The sequence below is a fragment of the Musca domestica genome, unplaced genomic scaffold (genome assembly GCF_030504385.1).
Source record: "Musca domestica strain aabys unplaced genomic scaffold, Musca_domestica.polishedcontigs.V.1.1 26, whole genome shotgun sequence".
In the NCBI taxonomy this organism is placed as follows: Eukaryota; Metazoa; Arthropoda; class Insecta; order Diptera; family Muscidae; genus Musca; species Musca domestica.
The window spans coordinates 8,831,450-8,859,146 of NW_026712283.1; the positions used below are offsets into that span (position 1 = coordinate 8,831,450).

At 34.4% G+C, this 27,697-nt stretch overlaps 1 protein-coding gene across 1 annotated transcript in view; it reads left to right on the forward strand.

Moving 5' to 3' along the window:
- The window catches only part of LOC101889288 (putative neural-cadherin 2), a gene marked incomplete at its 5' end in the record, with an annotated part of 126,667 nt that overhangs the window by 72,058 nt on the left and 26,912 nt on the right, over positions 1-27,697 (forward strand). The window contains 2 exons of the mRNA XM_020034746.2: positions 472-642; positions 23,832-24,073. Of these exons, the coding sequence (XP_019890305.2) occupies positions 472-642; positions 23,832-24,073 (413 nt within the window). The remainder of the gene's footprint in view (positions 1-471; positions 643-23,831; positions 24,074-27,697) is intronic.

Genomic DNA, 27,697 nt, shown 5'->3' on the forward strand with positions numbered 1-27,697 from the left:
ACTAGACTACAACCTTGACAATTTTAACCTTTTCTACATTGACGGACGTATAAATATATATCTGTGTATATCATTCTGTTAACCACAAATTGCAGCCATTTTTCACCTGTCCTCCAATTGTGACTTGTATTGTGATCTATATATATTTGTGTACATTTCGTACATTAAAAGGATTTTAATTGCAATATTTTTAATTCACTTTTACCACACCTTCAACGGTTTGCCTCAGCGTCAGTTTGTCAATATGTGTCTGGTGGTTAACAATCAAGCCAATGTTCAACCTATTTTCAGTTCTTGTTTTGTGAGCGAGGGAAAAGTCATTGCAATACGAAATTATTCAACTATAGCTACATAGTGGTATAAATGTAAATTTGTGTATGTGTGTTTGTGTGTGTTCATGTTGTACTTTTAATGTTCTTTTTTCTTCTTCCATTTTTCACCTTCTCTCTTCTTTTTTTGGTATTCTTCCAGACTCGATGGCAAGCATTTGCCGTTACCACCCTCCATGAACGGCACCCAGTGGGGACAGGCAACAATGGCGCGAAATTTAGAACGTAACTGCCCCTCAAATCGTCCTTGTTCGAACATTATCTGTCCGGATCCATTCGATTGTGTTGATTTGTGGAACGAATACGAATGCACGTAAGTATCATTAGGGTCAGTTGGAGATTGGAGTGTGCGAGTTCGAGTTCGATGCGATGTGTATGTATATGTATGTGTGTTTCAACCGGCCAACATGTGTGGCTGAAATATCCATGTGTGGCTTGTGTGGCGAAAAAAAAAACTTTTTAGAAATACAATTACAATAAAGGGAATAAATGAAACAAAGAACAACGAGATGATGTAAATGAAGGGAAAAACAAGGAAGCAGGAGAATAGCACAACAGCCGGAGTAGCAACAGCAACTAGAAATTAGGTTAGCATGTAAATATTGGTATAAGCAACGTTTTCGTTTTCTTGCAGCAATACAAAGCGAACAACGATTACAAGCGAAATTCCACAGCGAATGGTAAGAGAGGAATGCATTTCAAATTAAATGAAAACTTGAATATTGTAATGGAATGACTAAGGCATTTTCGCCATTTTTAAAATCAATATGCCTTCTGTTGCTTTTTTATACCTCCACCATACTATGGAGGGTATATTAACATTCCGTTTGTAACTCCTCGAAATACTCATGTTAGACCAAAAAAAGTATACATATTCTTGATCAGCGTAGAATTCTAAGTCGATTATGCGATGTCAGTCTGTCTGTTTGTCTAAAATCTGGTACACATATATATTTTGCCCGTGCGCAGATTACATTTGTAAATAGGCGTATCGGTCCACGTTTTCGTATAGCCCCCCATATAACGATACCTCCCAATACTCGGTATTATATGATTTTGGAGGAAGTTTTGGCATCTGTTATTATGCAGATCCTCGTCTTCCAATTTTATTTCTAAACGTAACAAGTAAGCAAAGGCTACAGTCGAGCGGGGCCGACCGTTGAATACCCTACAACACTATAATAAACGATACTGTTTATATAGGCGAGATACTCGAAAGAAATCTACAAGACAAGTGACAAATTATAAAAGAAACCCATCAGTCTTCGTTCTCTAATTTTCGAATAATAGCAACTTAAACTAATTTGCTCATTTCCAATTTATTGGTAGATGTTGCACGTAAATGGTCTTCCTAGATCTTGAACGAATATTTCCCAAAGACCTATAATCTGTCAGAAGTGGCAAAAGATTAACATTTATTATTGGTTTTTGACTGAAACGCATCTATATGAGATACAGACATTTAACTATATTCTTCCACGAAATCAGCGTTAACGAAATAGTCAGAAGTGCGTCTTTCCTGTATTTGTGAATTCTCCAAAGAGTCACTGGAATGGACATTTTCGTATTTTGTCTACAAAAGTTGGCAAACTATTTCGCACATTGAATATTTTTGGATGGCCATCCGAAACTGCTTGGCTTTTGGAATGTCCGGTAACCCTCATTCAAATGTGCGTGAGGACCGGGCGATAATTACGACCTGCTAACAATTTTGCAGTTTTTTGGTCCATTTCAACCCCTAAATATATTGCGATGATCTCCAAAAAGAGTAGGCTTCTATTCTGACCCTCATCTTATACCCATGCAAAATGTCGTAAGGATCGGGCCATAAATGCGATCTGTATATGATATCCTGATATCCTAACTACTTAGTTTTGTTAGCTGTAGAAATATTACCAAATGTTTAATTCAAAATGAAAATATGCCAAAAATATGACAAAATTGAAAAAATATGAGAAAATTTTACAAAATCAATATTTTCATCTTTAGAGAGATATTTTTATGCGATTTTTTTAAACGTTTTTTCTTTCCTGTCAAGAGGCCATTCTCAATTAATGAGAACTGTCGAAATCAGTTCAGCCGTTCTCGACATATAAGAGATCTTTCAAGCATATCTTTTTTGATAGACATATATATCGCACCTATTTTGCTATATATCCGATTTGTTGGATTATGAAAAAAATCATGGATTAAAAAAAAATCATAGAACTGATCCATGAACAACGTTTCTAAAAATTTTATCCAAATACATATTTTTGAAAAAACATCCTGTTGTCTATTCCCTCAGCCATATAGAGGATATATATCATTTGATTCGGCCAAAACGTGCCTCATCGAAATAAAAATTTTAGACCCTAGGTCTCTTTGGACCAAATCCGTTTCAGGACATTTGAAGTCAATCTAGAGGTGTTCGTCCGGCCGTCCATCTGTCTGGCTGGTGCGCACAATAACTCTCGAAGTCAGGATCAGATTTTTGTTCAAACTTGGTACATCGTCGTATTATTTTCAAACCTAGATTGTGTTTGTAAATGAGCAACATCGGATCGCTCCTTCCGGTACCAACCCAACAAAAGATCAAAATTTTCAAGAAATATTGTACCTTTTAAAAAAGGAAAGTACCAAGCTTTGCAAATTTGCCAATATTTTTGTTAGTGCTACGTCAGGTGCAAAAATTACAATACCTTCCCACTTCTTCTGGTACCTCCCCAACATAGGGGTCAAAAAAATCTCAACGCTTATAAGATGTGAAATAATAGCCCAGTTGTCTAGAGATTTCGCTTATCCCAATACTTTTAATAAATCTAGGTCTGGTATAAAGATAGGAATGGCGGGACCACTTCTTCTGGTACCTTCCCCACAACGGGTCAAAATTTTGAATATTTTTATTTCTAATAAAACCCGAAATAAGCATCCAATTCTCTTCAAATTTCACACATCCCAATATTTCACTGAAACAAGATATGGTGTGAAGATGGAATATGTAGGACCTCTCCTGCTGGGTCATCCCCCATAATAGGTAAAAATTTTGAATAATTATATCTGTCATAAAATGAAAATCTGGGAAGATGGAATGTATCGGTTTACCCCTTCTGGTCCCTCCCCCACAAAGGGTCAAAATTTTTGAATTTCCATGAAGCTCATAAAAGGCTAATTTAACATCCGATTCCATTCTGACATGGCACTTCACAATATTTCCATAAATACAAAATCTGTTATAAATATGAGATGGATCTGACAGTCGCTTCTGGTACCACCCCCGCAAAGGGTCAACATTTTTAATATTTATATCTCATATAAAACCTTGAATAAAAATTCGATTCTCTTCAAAGTTCACACCTCTGAATATTCTTATTTACACAAGATCTGGGATGAAGGTGTGATGTATCGGTCCACTCCTTCTAGTCCTTCCCCCACAAAGGATCAAAATTAAAACAAAACGATAATAAAATGCGAATTGAGAATTTAATTCTCCTTAAATTTCCCACATCTCAACATTTCTACTAAAATAAGGTCTGGTGGGAAGCCGGAATATGTAGAACCATTCCTGCTGGGTTCTTCCCCTTAAGGGGTCAACATTTTGAATTATTATATCTCTCATAAAATGTGAAATAAGCATGCGATTGTCTCCAAATTTCACACATCGCTATACCTCGAATAGCGCAAAAATCAGGTGTGAAGTTGGAATATATCGGCCCACTTCTTCAAGTACTCACGAAGAGGTAAAAATTTGAAATAAAAAACTCTTATTCCCTTCAAATTTCACACGATCTGGTATGAAAAATGTAGTAGCTCACACCTTCTGTTACCTCCCCCAATTTTCAATATCGATTTTTCTCATAACTTGCGAAACCAGTCGGCAATTCTTTTCAAAATTGGTATATCTAAAATTTTTCTCTCAACCACAGATCTAAGTTTAATGTGGAATTTATCGGCCGGCTCCTTCTAGTACCTTCCCCACAAAAGGTAAATATTCTCATCTGGTACCTCCTGCAGATTTCAACGTTTTTGAAAACAAATATCACATATCTCATATAAAGTGACGGAAGTGGTCGATATTATCCAAATCTGGCACCTTGTAATATTTATGTCAGATATTGTCAGATATGAAATGGACAATATTAGCCGACTTCTTCAAAATCAACCCCGTCAGCATTTTGAATAATCGTAAAGCAATTCAAAATATATTTCAGCAAGTAAAAAAGCAGTTAGCTCAGACGGGCCGAACTTTGAATGCCCTTCACCATTTGAAAGATGGCCCTTCACCATTTGAAACGAATTTGAAATGTAAAAAAATTAATCCGATAAAAATTCTGTTAAAATCTTAAAAATACCAATACAGGAAGTCGCCGTTATATTAGGGTCTATACGAAGACGTGGGCTTATGTAGGAAACTATTTTTATAGGCTATTACAAACATTCAAATACGAAACCTGAAAAAATCCGATGAATAACGTAGCTAAAATCATCAAAATACCGAATATAGGGAGGTACTGCACATACAACTGCATGCAGGAACTTCAAATATGAATTTTGAAACAATTCCGGTGAATATTGTAAAAAAATCGTTAAAATACCATATAGGAAGGTACCGATATATGGGGGCAACACGAAGACCTGGACTTGCATAGATGATTTTCTGTGATAGACTGTAGTTTTTATTGGGAACTTCAAATATGAAATTTCAAATTTCATTGTTATTGTTATGTAGTACACATTAGGAACTCTTAATACAAAATTTGAAAAAAAAATTCCGGTGAATAATGGGCCAAAACTCATCAAAATACCGAATATCGAAGGGTACCGTTGTATGGGCGCTATACGATATCGAGGACATATATAAACAATTTTCTTCCGGGGGATAAAGTATTTAGAAAGAACTTCTTGTGTAGATTTTCAGGATATTCCATTAAAAAAGGGAGCTAAAATCATCAAAATACCGAATATAGGGAGCTACCATTTATTGGGGATGTACGATATCGTGGACCTATAAGAAAATACTCTTCCAGCAGGTAAAGTACTTTGGAATTTTTCTTGCCATTGAAAAATTTGGCTACAATCATCAAAACACTGAATATCGGAGGGTGCCCTTATATAGGGGCCATACGATATCGTGGACGTATATAGCCCATCTTCGAACTTGACATTTGAATTTTATCTTCGTATCTTGACTCTTTTTGACTCTAGTGTGATTACAACAGACGGAAGGACGGACTAGGCTCAAATCGTCTTAGAAATTTACGCTGATCAAGAAAATACAGGGTGAGATAAAAAAATTGCAACAAAGTCAAAAGCCATAATTTTTAATTTTTTTTTTTTAATTTTATTTAATGAAAACAAAAAATTTCGGAAATAGCATCAAATTTTAGAATAGGTTTTGATTTGTTCGACTTGGTCACCTCTGGCACGAATTATGGCCTTCAAACGGCCAATGAAATCGTCACACCCTGCCCGAATCTTGCTCTGTGGTATTTTGGCCCCTTTCCCGCGAAGCGCTTGCTTCAAGTGATCAACACTTTGGTATTTTTTAATGCCAGCCTTGCTTTCCAAAATACTCCAGACACAATAGTCCAACGGATTGGTATCCGGAGATTTTGATGGCCATTGTGCGCTGGAAATGAAGCGAAGAACCTCATTTTGTAACCATTCTCGGGTGGCGAATGCTGAGTCCTCTTGGAATATGCAAGGTCAGCGTCCAAAATGTTTGCGTGTCCAAGGCTTTAATACACCCTCCAGAATATTTTCGCGATAATATTCGGCATTTATTCTGATGTATCGGTCAATTAATACGAGCGAAGAGCGACCATCGGCTGTTATGGTGGCCCACACCATCACCATGGCCGGCGCTTGAGTTCTGGTGGCCAACCGAAGGTGCACATTTTCAGCTGACCTCTTTGGCAAGTAAACACGATTATTTTCATTTAATTTTGTTTACAAACTGCTGAACAAGGAATGTTTTCTCATCGGAGTCGGAGAAAACCAAATTCGGCAGTTCACCACTTTCGACCAAGCGAACCAACTCTTTAGCTCTTTTGAATATATTTTCTTTTTCTTGCGGTGTAAGTTATTGCACTTTTGGAATTTCAAAGTCTTTACCCCGAGCTTATTTTTCAATATTTGCCGAATGGAATATTGGGATTTGTTCAGCTCATGAGCCATTTTTCGGTCACTGCGACGCGGGTTTCGATCCAGTCGCTTCTTTACTTTTTTTTATACTGAGCTGTCACTGGAATAATTTCAAAAACTGTCGGTAGTTTTTTCATCCCACTCTGTATATACTTTTTAAGGTCCAAAATTATTATTTCGAAGAGCTACAAACGGAATGACGAACTTAATATACCCTCCACACTATGTTAGAGAAACGGACATTGGCTGAGTGCATAAATGCCTCGGAAAAACCGACTGATGTTTTTTAACTTGTTTTAAAAATATTCACTTCTTTCTTACTTTGTAAAGAACACAAGTAATGCCTTACCATAAGGCCAACAATCTGATACTTTCTGACTTGTTTCAAGAAAACTTTTCTTGGCTTTTCTTCTTCTTCACTTCCATGGTATAAAAAATATATAAATTAATTTAATAACTTTAACTCTTCGATTGGTTTCATTCAAGAGTGCAATTCAGTAGTTAAAGTTGTTTTAAAACAACATATTTTTTCTTTCTTTCTATCTCTCTTTCTCTATTCTATCTCCCTCTGTTCATTATTCCCATTTTTCGCTGATCCCACACCATTAGTTTTTCTTCGATTCTGCCATTTATTAATGAAGGCATTTATGTGTTGTAATCAGTTGAATTGACCTTTTTTCTACATGATTTCGTTTGTTGCCAACATTACTTCGTTGTTTCTGCCCCCTATACTTTCTCCTCCTTGCATCGCTATGCTATGGTGTCAAGAGGAAATGTTGCGTTTATAATGAATTGTGGTATCTTAAGTTCGTTGCAAAAAAAAAAAAAAAAAAAAAAAAAAAAAAAAAAAAACACAAAAAGTGTGGGTAGAATAGCAGCAGAAAAAAGAGAAATGAATCGAAGATGAAAACGAAGAACGGAAACAATGAAAATTCTGTTGTACAAATTGATTTTTTATCTTTGCCGAACAATGAATTAATGAGGAAACTGTGTTCGCAATCACAAAAGCAGCAGCGAACACAAGGGTGGCAGTGGCTGCCAGGCAAACGGCCAGCATCGTAAAGCAGTTATAAACTTTATGAATAAATTGCTTAATTCAAAATTTAATTAAAATGACGATGTAGAAAAATGAAGGAACATTTCATATTTCATTATTTTGCACCAATCAATGAAGTTGGCAATTTCCGCGAACAAAGAAAAAGAAAGTTAATGGCGGATTTTGTGGGTTTTCATTTTGAGAACTGAGGGCACAATAATATTGAATTAAAAATTTTTTGAATGTACAAAATTAAATTCTAGCTATATTATTGAGGAAATGTCAGAGTTATGCTTTTAAAAATTATATAAATAATTTTCAACGAGTGATCATGTCTTTAATCGCGGTCTTGAAAGTAATGTTTATTACTGTTCCAAATTCAGATGTAATTGGTGATATTTTTCGAGTTGTTTTAAGAACTATATTCAAAGGACTGAAAATAACTAATATTGTGGGATTAAAAACTATTTGACGGACAATTTTTTTATTAAAAATATATATTTGGGGAGTATCTTAGGATTACATAATGCTGGATTTATATACAGGGTGAGATGAATAAACTGCAACCAAATTCAGACTGCTGTCATTATAAGCCACTCATCCGACAGCTGTTAAAATTATTCCAGTGACAGTTCATTATATAGTTTACAAGAGTACAAAAGCATTTTGGTGAGAATTTTCTGGAAAAAAAGTTATTCGTGATGGAGTTCAAGCGTGGTGGTGTGATTTCTTTATATTTGGCTGGAAATCCAGAAATGGCTATCGTTAGAGCACTCCAGCATTTAAATTCATCGCTCGTTAACATGATATTGGTAGCGTTGCCCGACGTCAGGGAAGTGGACGAAAAAAAAACAGCAACATCAGCAGAAATGGTTCGAAAAGTAAAGAAGTGACTTGATCGAAGCCCGCGTCGCAGTGGCCGAAAAATGGCTCATGAGCTAAACAAATGGCTATATATATACTTAGGCAAATATTGAAAAATGAGCTCGGGATAAAGCCAATGAAAATCGAAAAAGTGCAAGAACTTACACCGCAACGGAAAGAAAATAGATTCAAAGAGTTACTTCGCTTGGCCGAAAGTGGTTAACTGCCGATTTTGTTTTTCTCTAATGAGAAAACATTCGTTGTCCAGCAGTTTTTAAACAAAAAACCAGTAAATAAAGTCTTAAAGTCGGGCGGGGCCGACTTTATGATACCCTACACCACTTTGCCAATTTAGTAGAGCTGCGCATAACAATTAAAAGTTTTTATGGGAGAATGCAATCATACACGCTATGATTATAATTATAATTATAATTTAAATTTCAAACGACTAAATATGCCGAAGCATTTGTATCTTTTAAAATCGGATAAAAAAATATATATGTTGGCTATATTCAAATCTGAACCGATCTCGATAAAATTTGGCAAAGATATTTCTGAGCTGTATTTGATATATATCCATGAATATCGTTGTTACGGAGTGCATGTTACGGATGCGAGTAACAAAAATGACAAATCGGATGAACTGTATATATGGGAGCTATAGCTATATCTGAACCGATCTTCACCAAATTTGACATACTTGCTTCCAGACTCAATTCGCAGTCGTAAGTGCCAAATTTCATCCAATTTGGACAAATATTAGACGTTTGGTGCACAATAAAATGTAAATCGGACGAAGTTATATATAGGAGCTATATCCAAATCTGAACCGATCTCGATAAAATTGATCAAATGTATTTCTGAGCTGCATTTGATATATTTCCCCAAATATTGTTGTTACAGAGTGCATATTACGGCTGCGGAGGATAAAAATAACAAATCGGATGAACAATATATATGGGAGCTATAGCTATATCTGAACCGATTTCGATCAAATTTGGCATATTTATTTTCAAGTCAAACCTGATCGTACGTGCAAAATTTCATACTATTCGGACTGATATTACACGTTTGGTGCACAATAAAAGGCAAATCGGACGAAGATATATATGGGAGCTATATCTAAATTTTGACCGACTATCTCCAATTTCCATAGGGTTCGTACTTGGTCCAAACAAATGATTTGTGCAAAATTTCATCTGGATAGGGCAATAAATGCGAACCGTACTTTGTTTACAAAAATACATGGACAGACGGACGGACATGCATAAATCGACTCAGAATGTGATTATATGCAGATCATCAAAAGGAATTATGGATCTATCTCGTTTCCTTTTATCTGTTACAAACAAATTCACAAAGACATAATACCCTAACCACCTTGTGGTGTAGGGTATAAACAATTAACGAGAGGTCAGCTTAAAATGTTCACCTTCGGTTGGCCACCAGAACTCAAGGTTCCTCGCTTCATTTCTAGCGCTCAATGGGGATCAAAATCGTCGAATACCAATCCGTTGGAATATTCTGTCTGGAGTATTTTGACGCAGCGTCTGACGGTTTCATTGGCCGTTTAAAGACCATAATTCGTGCCAATGGCGACCAATTTGAACAAATTTAAACTTATTCTAAAATTTTCTGCAATTTCCGAAATTGTTTGCTTCCTACAATAAAACTTAAAAAAATGTCAAATTTTTTTTATCTCACACTGTATTTAAAAGAAATGGATCTTACTTATTCCGCTTGTAAGTAAAGATCTTATAAATTCGGAATGGTCTCTTGCCAGAAAAGTATAAAACCTAAGAAAATAGCGTAAAAATATGATAATAAAAAGTTAATATTCTTGCTATATTTTTTCAATTTTTATCATATATTTTATCGCATGCGATAATTTCAATTTGACTTACAATGTTGAATTGCAGATTTCATCTACACCTCGCAATATTGTGTTGAGGGTATTATATACAGATCCCAAATATCGTCTGACCCTCACGAAGTTTTATATAGAGGCAGAGTTAGTTTTAAAATTGAAGCCTATTGTTATGGATATGTACATTTATGGGTTCAAATGGACCTAAAATTTTAAAATTTTCTGATTTTGCGGTCGCTCTGCTTGTCACAATTGAAAACCCATCGAGAGAGTTAAAGACAGAGAAAAAGTCGAGTATTTTGGATGACCATGGGATTACATTTAGCTGTAAAATTGACTACAACTTTCGTGTAAAATTGTTTTGAATACCTAACAGTACGACGGAGTGCCTAAATATTCAGGAAATGCCCCCGGTCAAAAAGCTAAGGGTAGGGCTCTATGACATTGTATAAAAAACGAAATCTTTCAAAATGGATATGGGCACGAGGGGTCCTTTCAACATATTGGAGTGTTGTAGGGTATCGCATGGTCGGTCCCGCACGACAATAGCCTTTGCTTACTTGTTTTAGTATTATTTTAATGGGATTCATTTGTGGACGTTTTTAGGAAAAACAAGTTAGCAAAGGCTATAGTCGTACGGGGCCGACCATGTGATACCCTACAACACTACAATATGTTAGAAGCCCCCTCATGACCAAATTTTGGAAGATTTCGCTTTTGAAATTATGTCACGGAGCACTACCCAAATATTACCCTTAGCATTTTGACCAAGGACATTTGCCGAATATTTATGGACTCCATCGGACTGTTAGTTGTTGTAGTAAATTTTACAGCTAAATATAATCCAATGGTCATCCAAAATGCTAGAATTCTTCCCTGTCCTTAACTCTCTTCACAGGCGTGTCGATTGGCTTCAATTGTCTGATCAGAAAAACATTTCTGTTTTTGGTTTGTCCAAAAGCAAGAAGCCCCTCTGTATCTCCAAATTTAGACTCATCTATATGATTTGCTTGTCTACGATATTTGGCTATATTCGTCAACGAAAACAGCATAAAAAGCCAGAAGTTCGCCTTTTTTGTATTTAGGATATCGCCTGTACGTATTGCTGATACTTCAAAATTAGTAGTCCATTGTACCTACTGTTCTAAACTCTAACTTCATGTGAGATTTCGTGTCCTTTGGTTTCTATTTGTGACCTTTATAACGGCTGCAAAATCATTAAAATTTTTAGTTGTTGGTCCATTTCAACCCCTAACATATTGCGGACATCTTTGAAAACAATAGGCCTAGCCCTTCTGAGCCCAACCCTACCCTTGTGAAAATTGTCGTGAGGATCGGACGATATTTGCAATACTTATATAATATCCCCAACCTGTGTTGTAAGGTGAACAAATATTACAAAATGTACACCTCAATATTATAAGTCAAATTGAAAAAATCGCATGCGATAAAAAATATGAAAAATAACAAAATGTCACAAAATACTACAAAATCTATATTAATATCGTTAATGTCATCTTTTTATGGCATTTTTATAGATTTTATACTTTTATGCCAAAAGGGCATTCTAAATTTTCAAAATTTGTCAAACCCGCTCCAGCCATTCTGGAGATATAGATATTCTAGCCAACATCCCCTTCCTTTGTATATATACATTGTATATATTTCGCTATATATATCCGATATATTTACTATCGGCATCTACGTAACGGTCAGAATTGACCTGTTCGTCTATTTGTGATTTCGCAGGGATTAAAAAAAAATTCGCGACTTAATGGAAAATTTGACTTTTATTTATCACAAATGCTATGGTCTATTTCAACCACTAAATATTACCCGATGACCATCAAAATTGGAAGGCTTCTGCCCAGCACACAGCTCTAGCCCCATGTTAATTTCCACTTCCATTGGTCTATAATTGTGACCTGTAGAGCAAGTACAGAATCAGGGAATTTGTCTGTTCTTGGTCCATCTCAACCCCTAAATATTACGATAAGCTTCTATTGGGACCATGACCCCACTTTTTTCAATGTCGTGAGGGTCGACTTATAATTGCGACCTGTAGCGTGATTACAAATTAACATTGACAGACTGATAGACGGACAGACATACATAGCTACACCGACTCAAAACAATATTTCTATGTGTTTCATAATTTTTGGCCCAATCAAACATATAATACACGCAACACATAGTGTTGTAGGGTATAATTAGTAAGAATATTTTGAGGATTTTCGCCTAAAAATAGTCATACATCCTTTTCCGAGTCTTGCATTCTTTGATCACTTTATATGTTCATATTCTAGAAATTGAAAATACATTTTAAGAGCTTAAATATTCTTGATTTTTTATTTATTTGTTTTGACCCAATAGGTTTTTTTTTATTTTTTTGCTCGAGGAACCAGTTGGTTGATTTTTAAATATATTTTAATGATCTCTTCGAAGACTGTTTAAAATACTTTTGTGAAGCCTGTTGATGATAATTATTAGAAGTTTTCGGAAATTTTAAAACGTGTTCTTAAATTGTCGATTCTTTTTTATTTCTGAGAATAATTTTAAGGGCCTATTCGCTTCATGTATAATTCCTTTTTTTAAGTTCATCAAAGGGTGACAACTTTGAGGGCTATTTGAAAATTCAAAAAAAAAAAATGTAAGTCGTCATTGTAGAATTTCCTGAATTTCGTATAAAGGTCCATACTTGCATTTCTTTATATATTTTTGAGGTTTTAACCGCATAATTTTAACCATCCTTTCGAGATGTTATTAAAGGATTTTAAATGATCGCTATAGGGACGAATAAGAATATTTTAAGTTTTCAAGTTTATTGGAATATTTTGAAAGTCTCAATTCGTGGATTTTATATATATTTTCTATGGGTTTGTTTAAGGATTTATAGAAATGTCTCCAGGAAATAGCTGAATGTAAAACCAAAATATAAAATGTAAAATTTCAAAGTAAAACCACTTAACATTATGTTTCACAATTCGTTCTGAGACGATATTAATATCTAGAATATATTTAAATTTCCCTTTGAGTCATATGCATTTCTCTGAAGCTTTGACACAGTGTTTATACACACAATACAAATATTTAATCTCGAATATGTATACAGCTACACATACATATGAGCACTATCAATATTGCTGGTTCTATATGAGAACTATTAATTGTTTATAAGTCATCGAAGCAATTTCATGCGACTGCCTTATAAATGTAAAGACATCTAAATTTAATCACACAGGCACTTTGGGTGGGTGGGTGTATGGATTGCACACACACACACACACAAAGGCATCGACATGCAATGCAGTCGAAACGAAAGAGTCAGCAACTTCCTTGAGTAATGACAGTGTCACTATGTTTACAAAATGTGCACATGTGTGTGTGCATGGCACAGTTGTTAAGGCATATTTGAAAATTTGCCTTTCTCAGTAGAATGCACACGCACTCACAAACACAGAGAGAGCGATATTATCGCCCTGCCCTGTATGTATGTATGCTTAACGACAGGCTTCATATTGCCATTGTCAAATATTGAGCAGATAAACACTAAGTGATGAGATATTAATACACTATCTCACCGTCGTCTATTTCCGTTCCGAAACATTTACACACACACCACAGGCACACACACCGACACACTCACCCACATTTGCATCGCTTTGCATAAATGGGTAGTGAGAAAATGAGTTTCCCTAAGTAAACGTTTATAGTTGGAGTAGGCAAAATGTACCCGGCGCTGATGCTGCTCGATGAGGCTGCTGGAAGGAAAACGGTATCAGTTCTACTTGTATCCTGACATTTCCTTATACAACCGACTTGCTACAACTGTCAAATCGTTGTTATCATCATGTATGCTTTTACTCACACACACTCGGTCACACACACACACTCACACACATCTACAGTCATTCTAACCAACTCAAATATACAATTACATTTAGACATAACACATTAACGGCTTTCTACGAATGTGTGTACTGAAAGCATAATATATACGTGTGTGCAGGAGTGTGTGTACGTGTGAGTTTGTGTGGACCGAATGAAAGTAAACTTGACTACAACATAAGTGAACCATAATGAGAGCACAGTGATTTGAGGAAATGTCCCCTAAATGGCAGCTCCGAGATTGGTAATAACCTTTTATTCGGGTAATCAATTCCGAATTTACACTTGTCATATACATATTAAGAACTTTATGGCTCTTAAGAGGCTGAAATGACAAAAATAGCATGAATTGGGGCTTACTGGAAACAGGTCTTTGTAATTAGGAAAAACAACTCTTTAAAAAACTGGGACAAAAAAAGCAAGCATAAAAACGGAGTAATAAAATCAGTTCCAAGGGGAAATCTATTGGCGGCTCAAACAATGACGTATACAGATATTTTGGAAAGGCTCAAGGTAGAATTTAAATATAGGTATGGTCTCATTGTCTTGGGATTTTAGAAGAAAATTTGGCAGACATTTTTGTTTCACTTTTCTTTTCAAAATATGCAGCAATTATAAGTTATTGGTTACGTAGGTCAAGATATTTTCTTAGTCCTCAACTCTCACCACCATCAAACTAACAGTTGAGACAATTATCTTATGTTAATCACAAAGGTATTTCAAAGGATTTTCGTTCAATATTATAATTTTAGGATGATTAATTGTTAATTTGGGTTTTTAACAATTTTTTTAAACTATGGTTTTTGAGAATAATTGTAGATTCACACCCCAAATCGATTTTTAAAAATATTTTTGGGTCCTTCACAAGTGGATTTTTAAGTATTTTGATGGAGCTTTTAATGCGAATTTTGGAATATTTTCAACTACCCCCAAGGGTCCCCATAACGGACTTCCACAAGTGGGTTTTTAAGAATATCTATGAAGCTTTCACTGAAGTTTCATTGAAAAATTTTTAAGGACATCCAATAGGGGACTTTTCGAAAATATTTTCCATTCTATGGAGGGTATATTTATAATAGAACCTACAAGGTAAATATTGTTGATCAGCGTAAAATTCTAAGACGTCTGTCTCTCCGTCCATCTGTCTGTTGTAATCACGCTATCTTTCGAACGAATTGAGATGGAGGGCTAAAATTGCATAAATGCATAGTTTACCAGTAGGCAGGTTAAATTCGTAAATGGGTTCACGTCTTCGTATAGCCCCCATATAACGGTACCTCGCGATATTTCGTATTGTCATGATTTTTGCGACAGTATTTACCGAAATTATTTAAAATTTCATATTTAAAGTTCGTAATGGGTACTACAGGTTATTAACAAACTTTTTGAATGCAGATCCACGTCTTCATATTGCCTCCATATAACGGTACCTCCCGATATTCCATATTTTCATGATTTCAGCGACATTATTTACCGGATTTATTTAAAATTTCATATTAGAAGTTCGTAATTGGTGCTTTTAACAAAACTTTTTGTATGAAGGTCCACGTCTTCGTATAGCTCCATATGACGGTACCTCCCAATACTCGGCATTTTTATGATTAATGCGACATTGTTTACTGGAATTGTAACAAATTTCGTATTTTAAATTCGTAATGGGTACTACAGCCTATGACAAAAAAAAAAAAATCGTGTGTAGGTTCACGTGTTCGTATATCCCTCATATAAGGGTACATCCCGATTTTCGGTATTTTGATGATTTTAGCGACATTATTCACCGGATTTGTTTTAAATTTTGTATTTGAAGTTCTAAATGGGTACTACATCCTATGACAACATTTCGTAAGCAGGTCCACGTCTTCAAGTTTTTTTTTTTTTTTGGAATTTTTCATGTTCCTTCCAATTGGTGCTTTTTACTTGTTAGAACTTCTAACCCATAATTTTTAGGAATATTTTTAAGGGGTTTTTTATTTTTTTTTTACGGACATTTACATCTTATTATTTAGAATCCTTTTTAGAACTGCCAAAAGAGAATTTTTAAGAACATTTTAAAGACCTTCAAAGGTCCCCAAAATGGATTTTTATAAATATTTAAAAGACCTCCTCAGGTGAATTTTTATGGAGCCCCAAAACATCCAAAGGAGATTGTTTTTCTTTCAAATATTTCTTAGAACTTCCTACCGGGAATTTCTAGGAATATTTTTAAGGACCTCTACGATTCGGTTTTTTAGAATATTTTTGAAGCTAAAATGATGACTTTTAGAATATTTTTTAAGGATCTGCATAGGCGGATTTGGAGAATAATTTTAAGGACCTCAAATGAAAAAAAAAAAGGTTTCTACAAAAATTACCGTCTATGGGTTTTTGAAAAAATATTGTTTAAAAATGCACGTTTATTTTTCTATAAATCCTTGAAAAAAAAAAAACAATTTTCACGGTATGTTTGTTTAAAAAAAATCATTAACAAATATTATTTTAAACTTCACGTTTATTGGTCCTTGAAAATAATGTTCTTCAAAAATCCACGATCATTGATCTATCGGTTTTTTAATATGTTTTAAATTTAGTTTTATTGGTATATTGGACTTTGAGAAATATTCTTTAAAAATCCAAATTTATTGGTCCTTGAAGAAATATTTCTTTGGAAAAATATTTTTCAAAATCCAAATAGCTTTTTTATTGTTCCTTCATAAAATATTCTTTGAAAGTGCACATTCTTTGGTCTCACGGTCCTTGGAAAAATATATTTTTTAAATCCACGTTTATTGGTCTTAAAAATATTCTTTAAAAACAACTTTTATTGGCCTATGTTGTTGTTCTTGGCCATTGAAAAAATAATTTTAAAAAATCCACATTCTGTTGTTCATTGAAACCATATTCTTTAAAAAATCCACATTTGTTGGTGTTTAAGAAAACCTCAATTGTGGGTCCTTGAAAAAATATTCTTTGATCCTGGCAAAATTATATTTTTTTAAAATCCACTTTTTTGGTCCTGGCAAATTTATTTTTTAAAAATCCACGCTCTTTAGTCCTAGCAAAATTATTCTTTAAAAAATTCCATGTTTTTTGGTCCTGGCAAAAATATTCTTTAAAAAATTTACGTTTTTTGGTCCTGGCAAAAATATTCTTTAAAAAATTCACGTTCTTTTGGTTCTTGAAAAAATATTTTTAAAAAAATTTATGTTCTGTTGGTCCTTGAAAAATTATTCTGTAAAAAGTCCACTTTCTGTTAATCCTTGAAAAATTCCCTTTAAAAAATATTCTTTAATAAATCCACGTTCTTTTGGTTCTTGAAAAAATATTTTTAAAAAAATTATGTTCTGTTGGTCCTTAAAAAATGTATTATTAAAAAAATCCCATTTCAGTTGGTCCTTAAAAAATGTATTCTTAAAAAATTTTATGTTCTGTTGGTCCTTGAAACAATATTCTTCAAAAAAATCCACGCATTCTGTTGGTCCTTGAAAAAATATTCTTTACAAAAATCCACGCCTTCTATTAGTCCTTGGAAAAATGTTCTTTAAAAAATCCACGATCTGTTGACCCTTGAAAAACTAGTCTTTAAAAAAATCCACGTTCTGTTGGTCCTTGAAAAAATATTCTTTAAAAAGACCACGTTCTGTTGGTCCTTGAAGAAATATTCTTTAAAAATTCCACTCCTTTTGTTGGTCCTTGAAAAAATATTCTTCAAAAAAATCCACGTTCTGTTGGTCCTTGAAAAAATATTCTTTAAAAAAATCCACGTTCTGTTGGTCCTTGAAAAATATTTCTTAAAAAAATCCACGTTCTGTTGGTCCTTGAAAAAATATTCTTTAAAAATTCCATGCCTTTTGTTGGTCCTTGAAAAAATATTCTTTAAAAATATCCACATTCTGTTGTTCCTTGAAAAAATATTTTTTAAAAAATCCACGTTCTGTTGGTCCTTAAAAATATATTTAAAAAAAATCTATGTTCTGTTGGTCCTTGAAAAATATTCTGTAAAAAATCTACGTGCTGTTGGTACTTGAAAAAATATTATTTAAGAAACCCACGTTCTGTTGGTCTTTGAATAATATTCTTTAAAGAATCCGCGTTCTTTTGGTTCTTGAAAAAATATTTTTAAAAAATTTTATGTTCTGTTGGTCCTTAAAAATGTATTCTTTAAAAAATCCCATTTCATTTGGTCCTTGAAAAAATATTCTTTAAAAAATCCACGCCTTCTGTTGGTCCTTGAAATAATATTCTGTAAAAAATCCACGTGCTGTTGGTACTTGAAAAAACATTATTTAAAAAAATCCACGTGCTCTTGGTACTTGAAAAAATATTATGTAAAAAACCCACGTGCTGTTGGTCCTTTAAAAAGTATTCTTTAAAAATTCTTGTTGGCCTTATGTTAATGCCCAAGACATTGGGTGTCTAAATACGCCTATACGTCAATATTACCCTTGTACAAACACTGTTCCATTTTAATGAATATTAATTTAAATGCCAATAGAGTGTTCGCATTTGGTTTCAATAGCATCCTCTTCTTTGGATAGACAAGTCCTTAAGTATGTCAGACTTAAAGGAAAGGCTATTCAATGGAACATGAATGAGTAGACATTATCAAATTGTCATGCCTGAAGATAAAGTATTGGTGTAGTGTAAAATAAAATATGGGGACGGGGGTGTTGAATATCTTCTCAAACACCCATGTACGCAGGCACACACAGACACCACCATTAGAGGAAAACATTTTCCACATCATTAGTTATGTCAAATGCAACAAATGTTCATGATCATCATCAACGATAGAACGCAACAGGAACCCTGTCAATGTAAAACCAGTGGCAGTGGCAGCAGCAGTAGTTGCTGCAACTGCCATGGACTGGTATTAAACAACTTACAGTCAATTGTAATGCAGAAATAGTGTTGCATGATACCAAGCAACCGAGAAGAGTTTTGAAAAGCGAAACGGAAAATAGATGGGTGCCGTTGCAAACGAAGGGAGTTACACACACACACACAAACAAAAAAAAAAAACAGAGAAATAAACGAAAACAACTGTGAAATATTGGAAATTTTATACTTAAATGGGGCCATGTCAAATGAAAAGAATAATCATCGAACAACGTGCTCTAGATGATATTGCTGCTGCTGCTGATACCACTGCCACCGATGTCGATGCCGATGCGGAAACAAATACAGCCAAACAAACTGCTTATAGATGCAACATTACGCATCCAATTGAACTGTTTCATATTCGAAAATTAATCATTTTTGCTTCATGAATCATGGCAAGGACATCAATGATGATGATGCTGATGATGGTGATCCTGATGCTGAAGCTGGTGTTGCAAATACAAAATTGGTTATATACATGTGTATGTATGTTCGCAAACATGTATGTCCTGGCTGGTATCCTCATGAAATACATAAACAATTTTGATATTTTCGAAATTAATCATTTTTGATTTATGCGCTGGAAACTGGAGAAAATATGAAAGCAAACAACGAAATTGGGTTGTGCCCGAAACAAAAATAACAAACGAAAATGGATTGCATGGCATTGTATTAAACAATTAGTAATTAAATTGCACAAGACCAGAGATTTAAAGCAAATCGTTCTCACATCCATCATCGGGAATTTTAGGATGGTGTTGTTTTGTTGGAAAACTATTTGGAAACACACAAACAAGTCAAAATCATAAACTGTGGGATTTCAAACTTATTTCGATGTTTGTAGATTAGGTTATATTGGCCTGCGCCCTCAAACAGTAGAGGGTATATTAAATTTGTCATTCCAATACAACACCTCAAAATGAAATTTCAGAAGAAATTTCCAAGATTTTAAGAGATTTGAATATGAAAAAATGATACAGGTAGGCGCCACAACACAGCTGCTGGTACAATGGGCTATCAAAACAATTTTTGAATTGAAAATTTTAAACGAAAAATATTGAAATTTGTAAAAATTGTAACAAACTCCGATTGACGTCGAATAAGAAATTCTTTTAAAATCCATCTATTTTTGAAGAGCTTTTTAAAATTTTTTTTTTTTTTTTGTTCGCGGTTATTGATGTATCTACCTATATTCTTCCACCATGGACTTGAGGATAGCCGATGCCTACAACAGATATTGTGAAGGATAATATCACAATTCATTTACAATAACACTATACAAAAAATCTCCTGCCTAACGAAATTTGGCATACAACATGCTTAGGCCGGTTCGTCATTGCTGACATTGTAAAATAAATTTTAAGGATCTGATTTCGAGGGTAGTTCTCCCTATACTAGCGTTAAAGAAGCATACAAAATCAAAAATTCTTCGCCCCATTATCTTTTAAAAAAATTTAGTTATAAATTGAATTAATGTTTATTCAAATCCGTGGCCTACTCGACCTAGAATCCATTATGAGCTAGAACCCATTATGACCAACAAATACCAATTTTTAGACAAAAACCGTGAAAAAATGTGGCGAAAATCATCAAAACCGAATACTGGAAGGCTATACCAAAACGTGGACCGATATAACTCACTTTCAATGCCAACTATCGTAGGCACAATACAAACTGTTCTGCAAAAGTTTGAAGCTCTGCGTCAAATAATTTGGACTTTTTCGTGATTCCAACAGGCAGACGGACATCATTAAATGGACTAAGCTCTTTATGTTGAACATGAATATACAGGGTGAGATGCAAAAAATGCAACCAACTTTAGACTGCTGTCATTTCTAAGCCACTTGTCCGACAGCTGTTAAAATTATTCCAGTGACAGTTAAAAATATTGTTTACAAGCGTACAAAAGCGTTTTGGTGAGAATATTCCAAAAAAGTAATTCGTGATGGAATTCAAGCGTGATAGTGTGATTTCTTTATATTTAGCTGGATATCCACAATGGCTATCGTTAGAGCACTCTTGCACTTAAATGTGAATAAATCTTTAGTGTCTCCCCGTAGCCCGACGTCAGCAACATCAACAGAAATGGTTTGAAAAGTAAAGAAGTGACTTGATCAAAACCCGCGTCGCAGTGACCTCATCAGAACTCATGCACCGGCCATGGTGATGGTGATTTTTTGTCTCGTACCATTGCTCGTTGCCGTGATACTGGTAGCGTAGTCAAGGAAGTGGACGGAAGAAACAGCAACATCAGTAGAAATGTTTCGAAAAGTATAGAAGCGACTTGATCTAAAGCCGCGTCGCAGTGGCCGAACAATGGCACGTGAGCTGAACATATCGCAATATTCCATTAGGCAAATATTGAAAAATGAGCTCGGGATGAAGCCAAATTCCAAAAAGTGCAAGGACTTACACCGAAAAGTATAGAAGCGACTTGATCTAAAGCCGCATCGCAGTGGCCGAACAATGGCACGTGAGCTGAACATATGACATTCCAATCGCAAATATTGAAAAATGAGCTCGGGATGAAGCCAAATTCCAAAAAGTGCAAGGACTTACACCGCAACAGAAAGAAAATAGACTCAAAAGAGCTAAAGAGTTGCTAAGCTTGGCCTAAAGTGGTGAACTGCCGAATTTGGTTTTCTCCGATGAGAAAATATTCGTTATCCAGCAGTTTGTAAAAACTAGAACTCAAGCGCCGGCCATGGTGATGGTATGGACCGTTATAACAGCTGATGGTCGCTCTCCGCTCGTATAAATCGACCGTGGCATCAGCATAAATGCCGAATCTCGGGTACCCAATCATTTTGGCCGCATCCCTTGGACATTCCAACAGGACTTAACACCATCGCACTCACCACGCGCCACACAATAATGGTTACAAAATGAGGCTCCTCACTTCATTTCCAGCGCACAATGGCCACCAAAATCTCCGGATACCAATCCGTTGGACTATTGTGTCTGGAGTATTTTGGAAAACAAGGTTGGCTCTGAGAAATACCAAAGTGTCGATCACCTCCAACAAGTGCTACGCCGGGAGTGGGAATACCGCAGAGCAACATTCGGGCAACGTGTGATTGTTTCATTGGCCGTTCGGGGACCATAATTCGTGACAATGGTTACCAATTCGAACAAATCGAAACTTATTTGATGCTATTTCTCTCTCACAATGTATACTTTATCGGATCTGCGATGAATATTTAGGGATGTTACAAACGAAGTGATAAAGTTTATATACCCTTCTGTTCAAGTTGGAGCGTGTAATTTCTAGAATAAGTAAACACTCTAAAAAATGTTTACTAATCCTTTAAAAATAGTCATGAAAATATCCAAGATTATTGTCTGAATGATCTTTGCATAAAATGTTCTTAAACATTTATGATAATTGTAAAAGAAAAAGTCCTGGAAATATTTAATTTCACAAAAAAATTTCAATTTTTTTCTGTTAAATAATCCCGGAAATTTTAAGAAAATGTTAATAATGTTGAAATAGCCCCTGAAAATATCAAGAGTATTTAAAAAAATCCTATTTATTGCTTTAAATTTCTTGGACAAAAATATTAAAAACAAGTAAAATAGCTGTAAATTCTGGGCCGAACTTTGAATACCCTCCACCATTTGGAAGGAATTTGGCAATTTTCAACAAAATAAAGTCCCTTAAAAACTCTGTTAAAATCTTGAAAATAACAAATGTTACCATTATATTAGTGTCTATACGATGACGTTGACCTGCATAGGCAACTTTTGCAATAAGCCATTAAAATATTCAAATGCAAAACTTGAAAAAATCGGTGAATAATGTAGATAAAATAATCAAAATATAGGAATATAGGGATGTACCGTTATATGGGGATTATACCAAAACGTGGACATACATGACCCATTTTCAGTATCAAAAGTCCTGCAGACATAATATACAATTGAGTAAAATTTTATCAAACTTCATTTCTAGAAGATAGAGTGATTTCCACAGAGGGACAGACAACGCTAGAAAATCGCATAGAATTTTATGCTAATCAAGAATATTTACACTTTATGGGGTCTGAAACTTAATATACCCTATATATTATGGTGGAGGGTATAAAATTCCACGTATATTATTGTGATAATACTTGAAAATATTAGAAATGCCTGGAAGAATATTTTTTAAAAATTCAAATAATTTGTTTATCTTCGAAAGTTATATTCATTGTGGTTAGCTCAATCTGCTTTAAAAATAGAGTCACATATTTACATTAACTCCAGACCATACGAAATAGCTAAATAAATCTCTGAGATATGCACACATTGCCTCGCTTTGAAAAATTACAAAATCGTATTACTTGTGATGAATGATTTGTAAATTGCATTTATTCTTGTTCTTAGAGCAACAAAAAAAAAAAAAAAAAGAAAACTTCATTTATCATCGCCGAAGATTCTTCAAAATGTTTTATTGCAAATATTCAATATAACAAATTATTATTATTGTTGTTCAAGTATCCTCAGTGCAATTTCAATATTTCACTTCACTCTTGGATCTTCACATTCTCGACAATGATAAAATCTGTGTAAAACTATACGCCAAGAGACGCCATGTAACATCCATAGAAATACTGCTCCCCATAATGATGCTGATGATGATGATGCATTCAATATTTTGTAGCAATCAATATTCCTATCGAAGATTCAATAGGGGCTGCTTGTTCTTCTGCTGCTCCTGCTGCTGTCATATCATATGTTTTATTAACAACTTCCGGTGTTTTTTTATTTTCTTCTCCAGCTTCCTTTCGTTACACTTTGAATTCTTTTGGTATTCTATTTCACACTCACACATATATGGTCTAACTATCTTATTTGCCCCTCTTTTCTCTCTTCTCTTCTTTTACAGTTGCAGCGAAGGTCGCGTCATGTCGGCCGATACCAAAGGTTGTGTGGATCGCAATGAATGTCTGGATATGCCCTGCCTGAATGGCGCCACTTGCATAAATCTGGAGCCACGTCTACGCTATCGTTGCATATGTCCGGAAGGTTATTGGGGTGAAAATTGTGAACTGGTACAGGAAGGTCAAAGACTAAAGTTAAGCATGGGTGCATTAGGTGCCATCTTTGTGTGTCTTATTATCATTTTAAGTAAGTATTGCAAACGAAAAATCAACATTACAAATATCTATACAAATTGAATGTGATGAATATATATTTTTTTTGGGGGGGGGGGGGGGGTATTTGTTGCTACAAATCGTCCACAGAATGAGGGCGAAAGGAAGGATGTGAGTGCTTCCAAAAGAAAAAAAGAGGAAAACAAAATGTGCAATGGCAGAGAAATGCCATTAATAAAATTGAATTTATTTTAAGTTCATTTTCAAAGGTGATAGGGATGGCATATTTTACTAAATATTTTACGGAAAAAATAGCTTTGCCGATTAAGGGCTTAGGGGGCGTGGGGTAAAGAAGTAATTTTATAATTTTTTTTGCTCAGTTTTATTTTTCCAATTAATACGAATAAAATATTTTTTCCAGAACTACAAAAAATTACAAATTAAGAAAATTTGCAGTTATTATACCCTACACCAGAAGGTGGTCAGGGCATTATGTCTTTGGGCATTTGTTTGTAACAGGCAAAAGGAAACGAGCTAGACCCATAGTTTCTTTTGATGATCTGCATAGAATCACATACTGAGTCGATTTATGCATGTCCGTCCGTCCGTCTGCCTGTCCGTCTGTCCATATATGTTTGTAAACAAAGTACAGTTCGCATTTATTGCCCTATCTAGATGAAATTTTGCACAAATCATTTGTTTGCACCAAGGACGAACCCTATTGAAATTGGAAATAGTCGGTCAAAATTTAGATATAGCTCCCATATATATCTTCGTCCGATTTGCCTTTTATTGTGTACCAAACGTGTAATACCAGCCCGAATAGTATGGAATTTTGCACATACAACCAAATTAGACCTGAAAATAAGTATGCCAAATTTGATCGAAATCGGTTCAGATATAGCTACAGCTCCCATATATATTGTTCAACCGATTTGTTATTTTTGTCCTCCGCAGCCGTAATATGCACTATGCAACAACAATATTTGAGGAAATATATCAAATACAGCTCAGAAATACCTTTGCTAAATTTTATCGAGATCGGTCCAGATTTGGATGTAGCTCCCATATATAACGTCGTCCGATTTACCTTTTATTGTGCACCTAACGTCTAATATTTGTCCAAATGGGATGGAATTGGCACTTACAACCGAATTGAGTCTAGAAGCTAGTATGTCAAATTTGGTGAAGATCGGTTCAGACTCCGCACTCCGTAACAACGATATTCAGGAAAATATATCAAATACAGCTCAGAAATATCTTTGCTAAATTTTATCAAGATCGGTTCCGATTTGGATATAGCTCCCATATATATCTTTATACGATTTCAAATTAATTGTGCACCAAATAGGAAATACAAGTCCGAATTTAAAAGATACAAATGCTTCGGCATATTTAGTCCTTTGAACTTTAAATTATATTTATATTCATAGCGTGTATGTTTGAATTCTCCCATAAAAACTTTTAATTGTTATACGAAGCTCTACTAAATTAGCAAAGTAGTGTAGGGTATCGTAAAGTCGGCCCCGCCCGACTTTAAGACTTTCTTTACTGGTTTTTATTTATTTATTTATAAATATATATTTTTTGGAATCTCTTTAAATTTTCAGATGCGAATTTTGTAATGCCAATTTTGCAAGAATACGGCAATGTTCCATGATGCTAAATCTTTGAAATAATTCTACCCTTTTTGTTATATCTTTGTAATAAGACCCATATTGTTTTGCATCATTGTCATTACATTATTTGAAATGGATTCTATTGTTCCGGTTATAATCCGAAAAACAAGCTCATTGTGGTAAAAGGTCATTAGCCTCACAGCAAGATTTGATTACAATGTTGCCAAGTATAAAAAAGAAAAGGGATGAGCGTGGTGCAAAAAGGAGAAATGGTTGGGTTATGTTGTTTATAATCAAGTAAAAAAGAGATAAGGAAGAAACGCTTAAAAAATTTGTCTAATAATTATATTTTATCAAAGCATTTGATTCTTTAAGTGTAAAAATTAGGTACAGTTTTCTATTTAAAATGGAATAAAATATAAAAAAACTTGCCAAGAAAATGATTTTACATTCTTCGCAATGCTTAAATTCGGTGAGGATAGAGGCCTCCTTCACAATTTACCATAGATGTCAATAGAAAACATCGACCACGTCAATTAAATATTTTTTTTTTTTTTTTTAAGTTAGCCTGTTTTATGTGTTAGAGATACTTTTTCCAAAGAAACATTACAATGCTTTTTCCTGAACTCTCCAATATTTTCTAGTTCTACGAATACGAGCGATATATGCTAATTGCAATCTTCTATCTCAATTCGCACTTTATTAAATCCTTTAGAATCAATGATTGTCTGAACGAAACAGCTTTCAGGACAATTAGAGAGTAGGAGAAGAAAATCAAATCAGTTTTGGAAATGCGTCCTATATTTGTACGAAAACTACTAAATGGCCCTAAATTTGGTATTGGGTAAAGGAATAAGGCTGGAACCGGGAAATTTGTTATTTATGTATCTTTTGTTGTCAGCGGTTAAAATACAGAGGTTGTTTGGAAATTCCACCAAAATTTGTAAGAAAACTACTTAATAATAATAAATTTGGTATTGGATGAAGGAATAAAGTTGGAATCCCGAAATTTGTTATTTAGGTCTCTGTTGGTGTATGAGGTTAAGATATGAAGGTAATTTTGCAAACACGTCCTATATTTCAACACAAAATAATATATGATACTAAAATAAATAAAGTTAAACAAGTAAAAGCGCGTTCGGCCGTACGAACTTTTAATACCCTCCAACACTAAGTAAAGAAAACCTTTAAAAATTAAAGAAAAGGGGATTGGATATTGGGTTCAATGCCATTTTTGCTCGTGAAATCGATTTGTCAAAAGTCTTAAAAATGCCGTAAAATCGATGGTAATGGTTTCCTTGTATATGGTTGTTTTCAATTACTACTGTAAAACTTCAAATTAGGAACATGTAAAGAAAGATCAAAAGTCGGGCTGGACCGACTATATAATAGTGGTATGAGCATTTAGTAGAGCTCCCTTACAAAAAAAAAAATATAAATTAATGTGAAGTTGATCATACCACAACCGATTTTCAACAAATTTGACGGACGGAGGGACGAGTTCTATCTGGTTTCCTTCTACATGTTACAAACAAATACACAAAGACATATTACCGTTACCACTATGTGGTGTAAGGCATAAAAATCTGTTATAAATGTGACTAAAATCACCAATATACCAAACACATCAATGTTCTGCCACAGATGGTAGAACCAGTTATATATAACCAGTCACTTTTCGATATAAATTTCTAAATACCTGTACAAGTGTCTTTTTAGCATTACTTTCATGATATGCTGGACCTTTTCTGTAATTATTGAACAAATTGAATTTTGCGGCAAAAACGATTAACAACCTATAGTTTTTACCCGTAAAATTATTCGGAATCATTTAAGTCCTTACAGAATTCGAAGCCATTATGTTCATTAGGATATAGCGAACAAAGTATTTTGAATACATACAGGGTGAGATAAAAAACAGCAAGAAAGTCAAACGCCATAATTTTTAATTTTATTGAGTTAAAGCACACAATGTCGGAAATAGCATTAAATTCTAGAATAAGTTTATATTTGTTCGAATTGGTCACTTTTGGCACGAA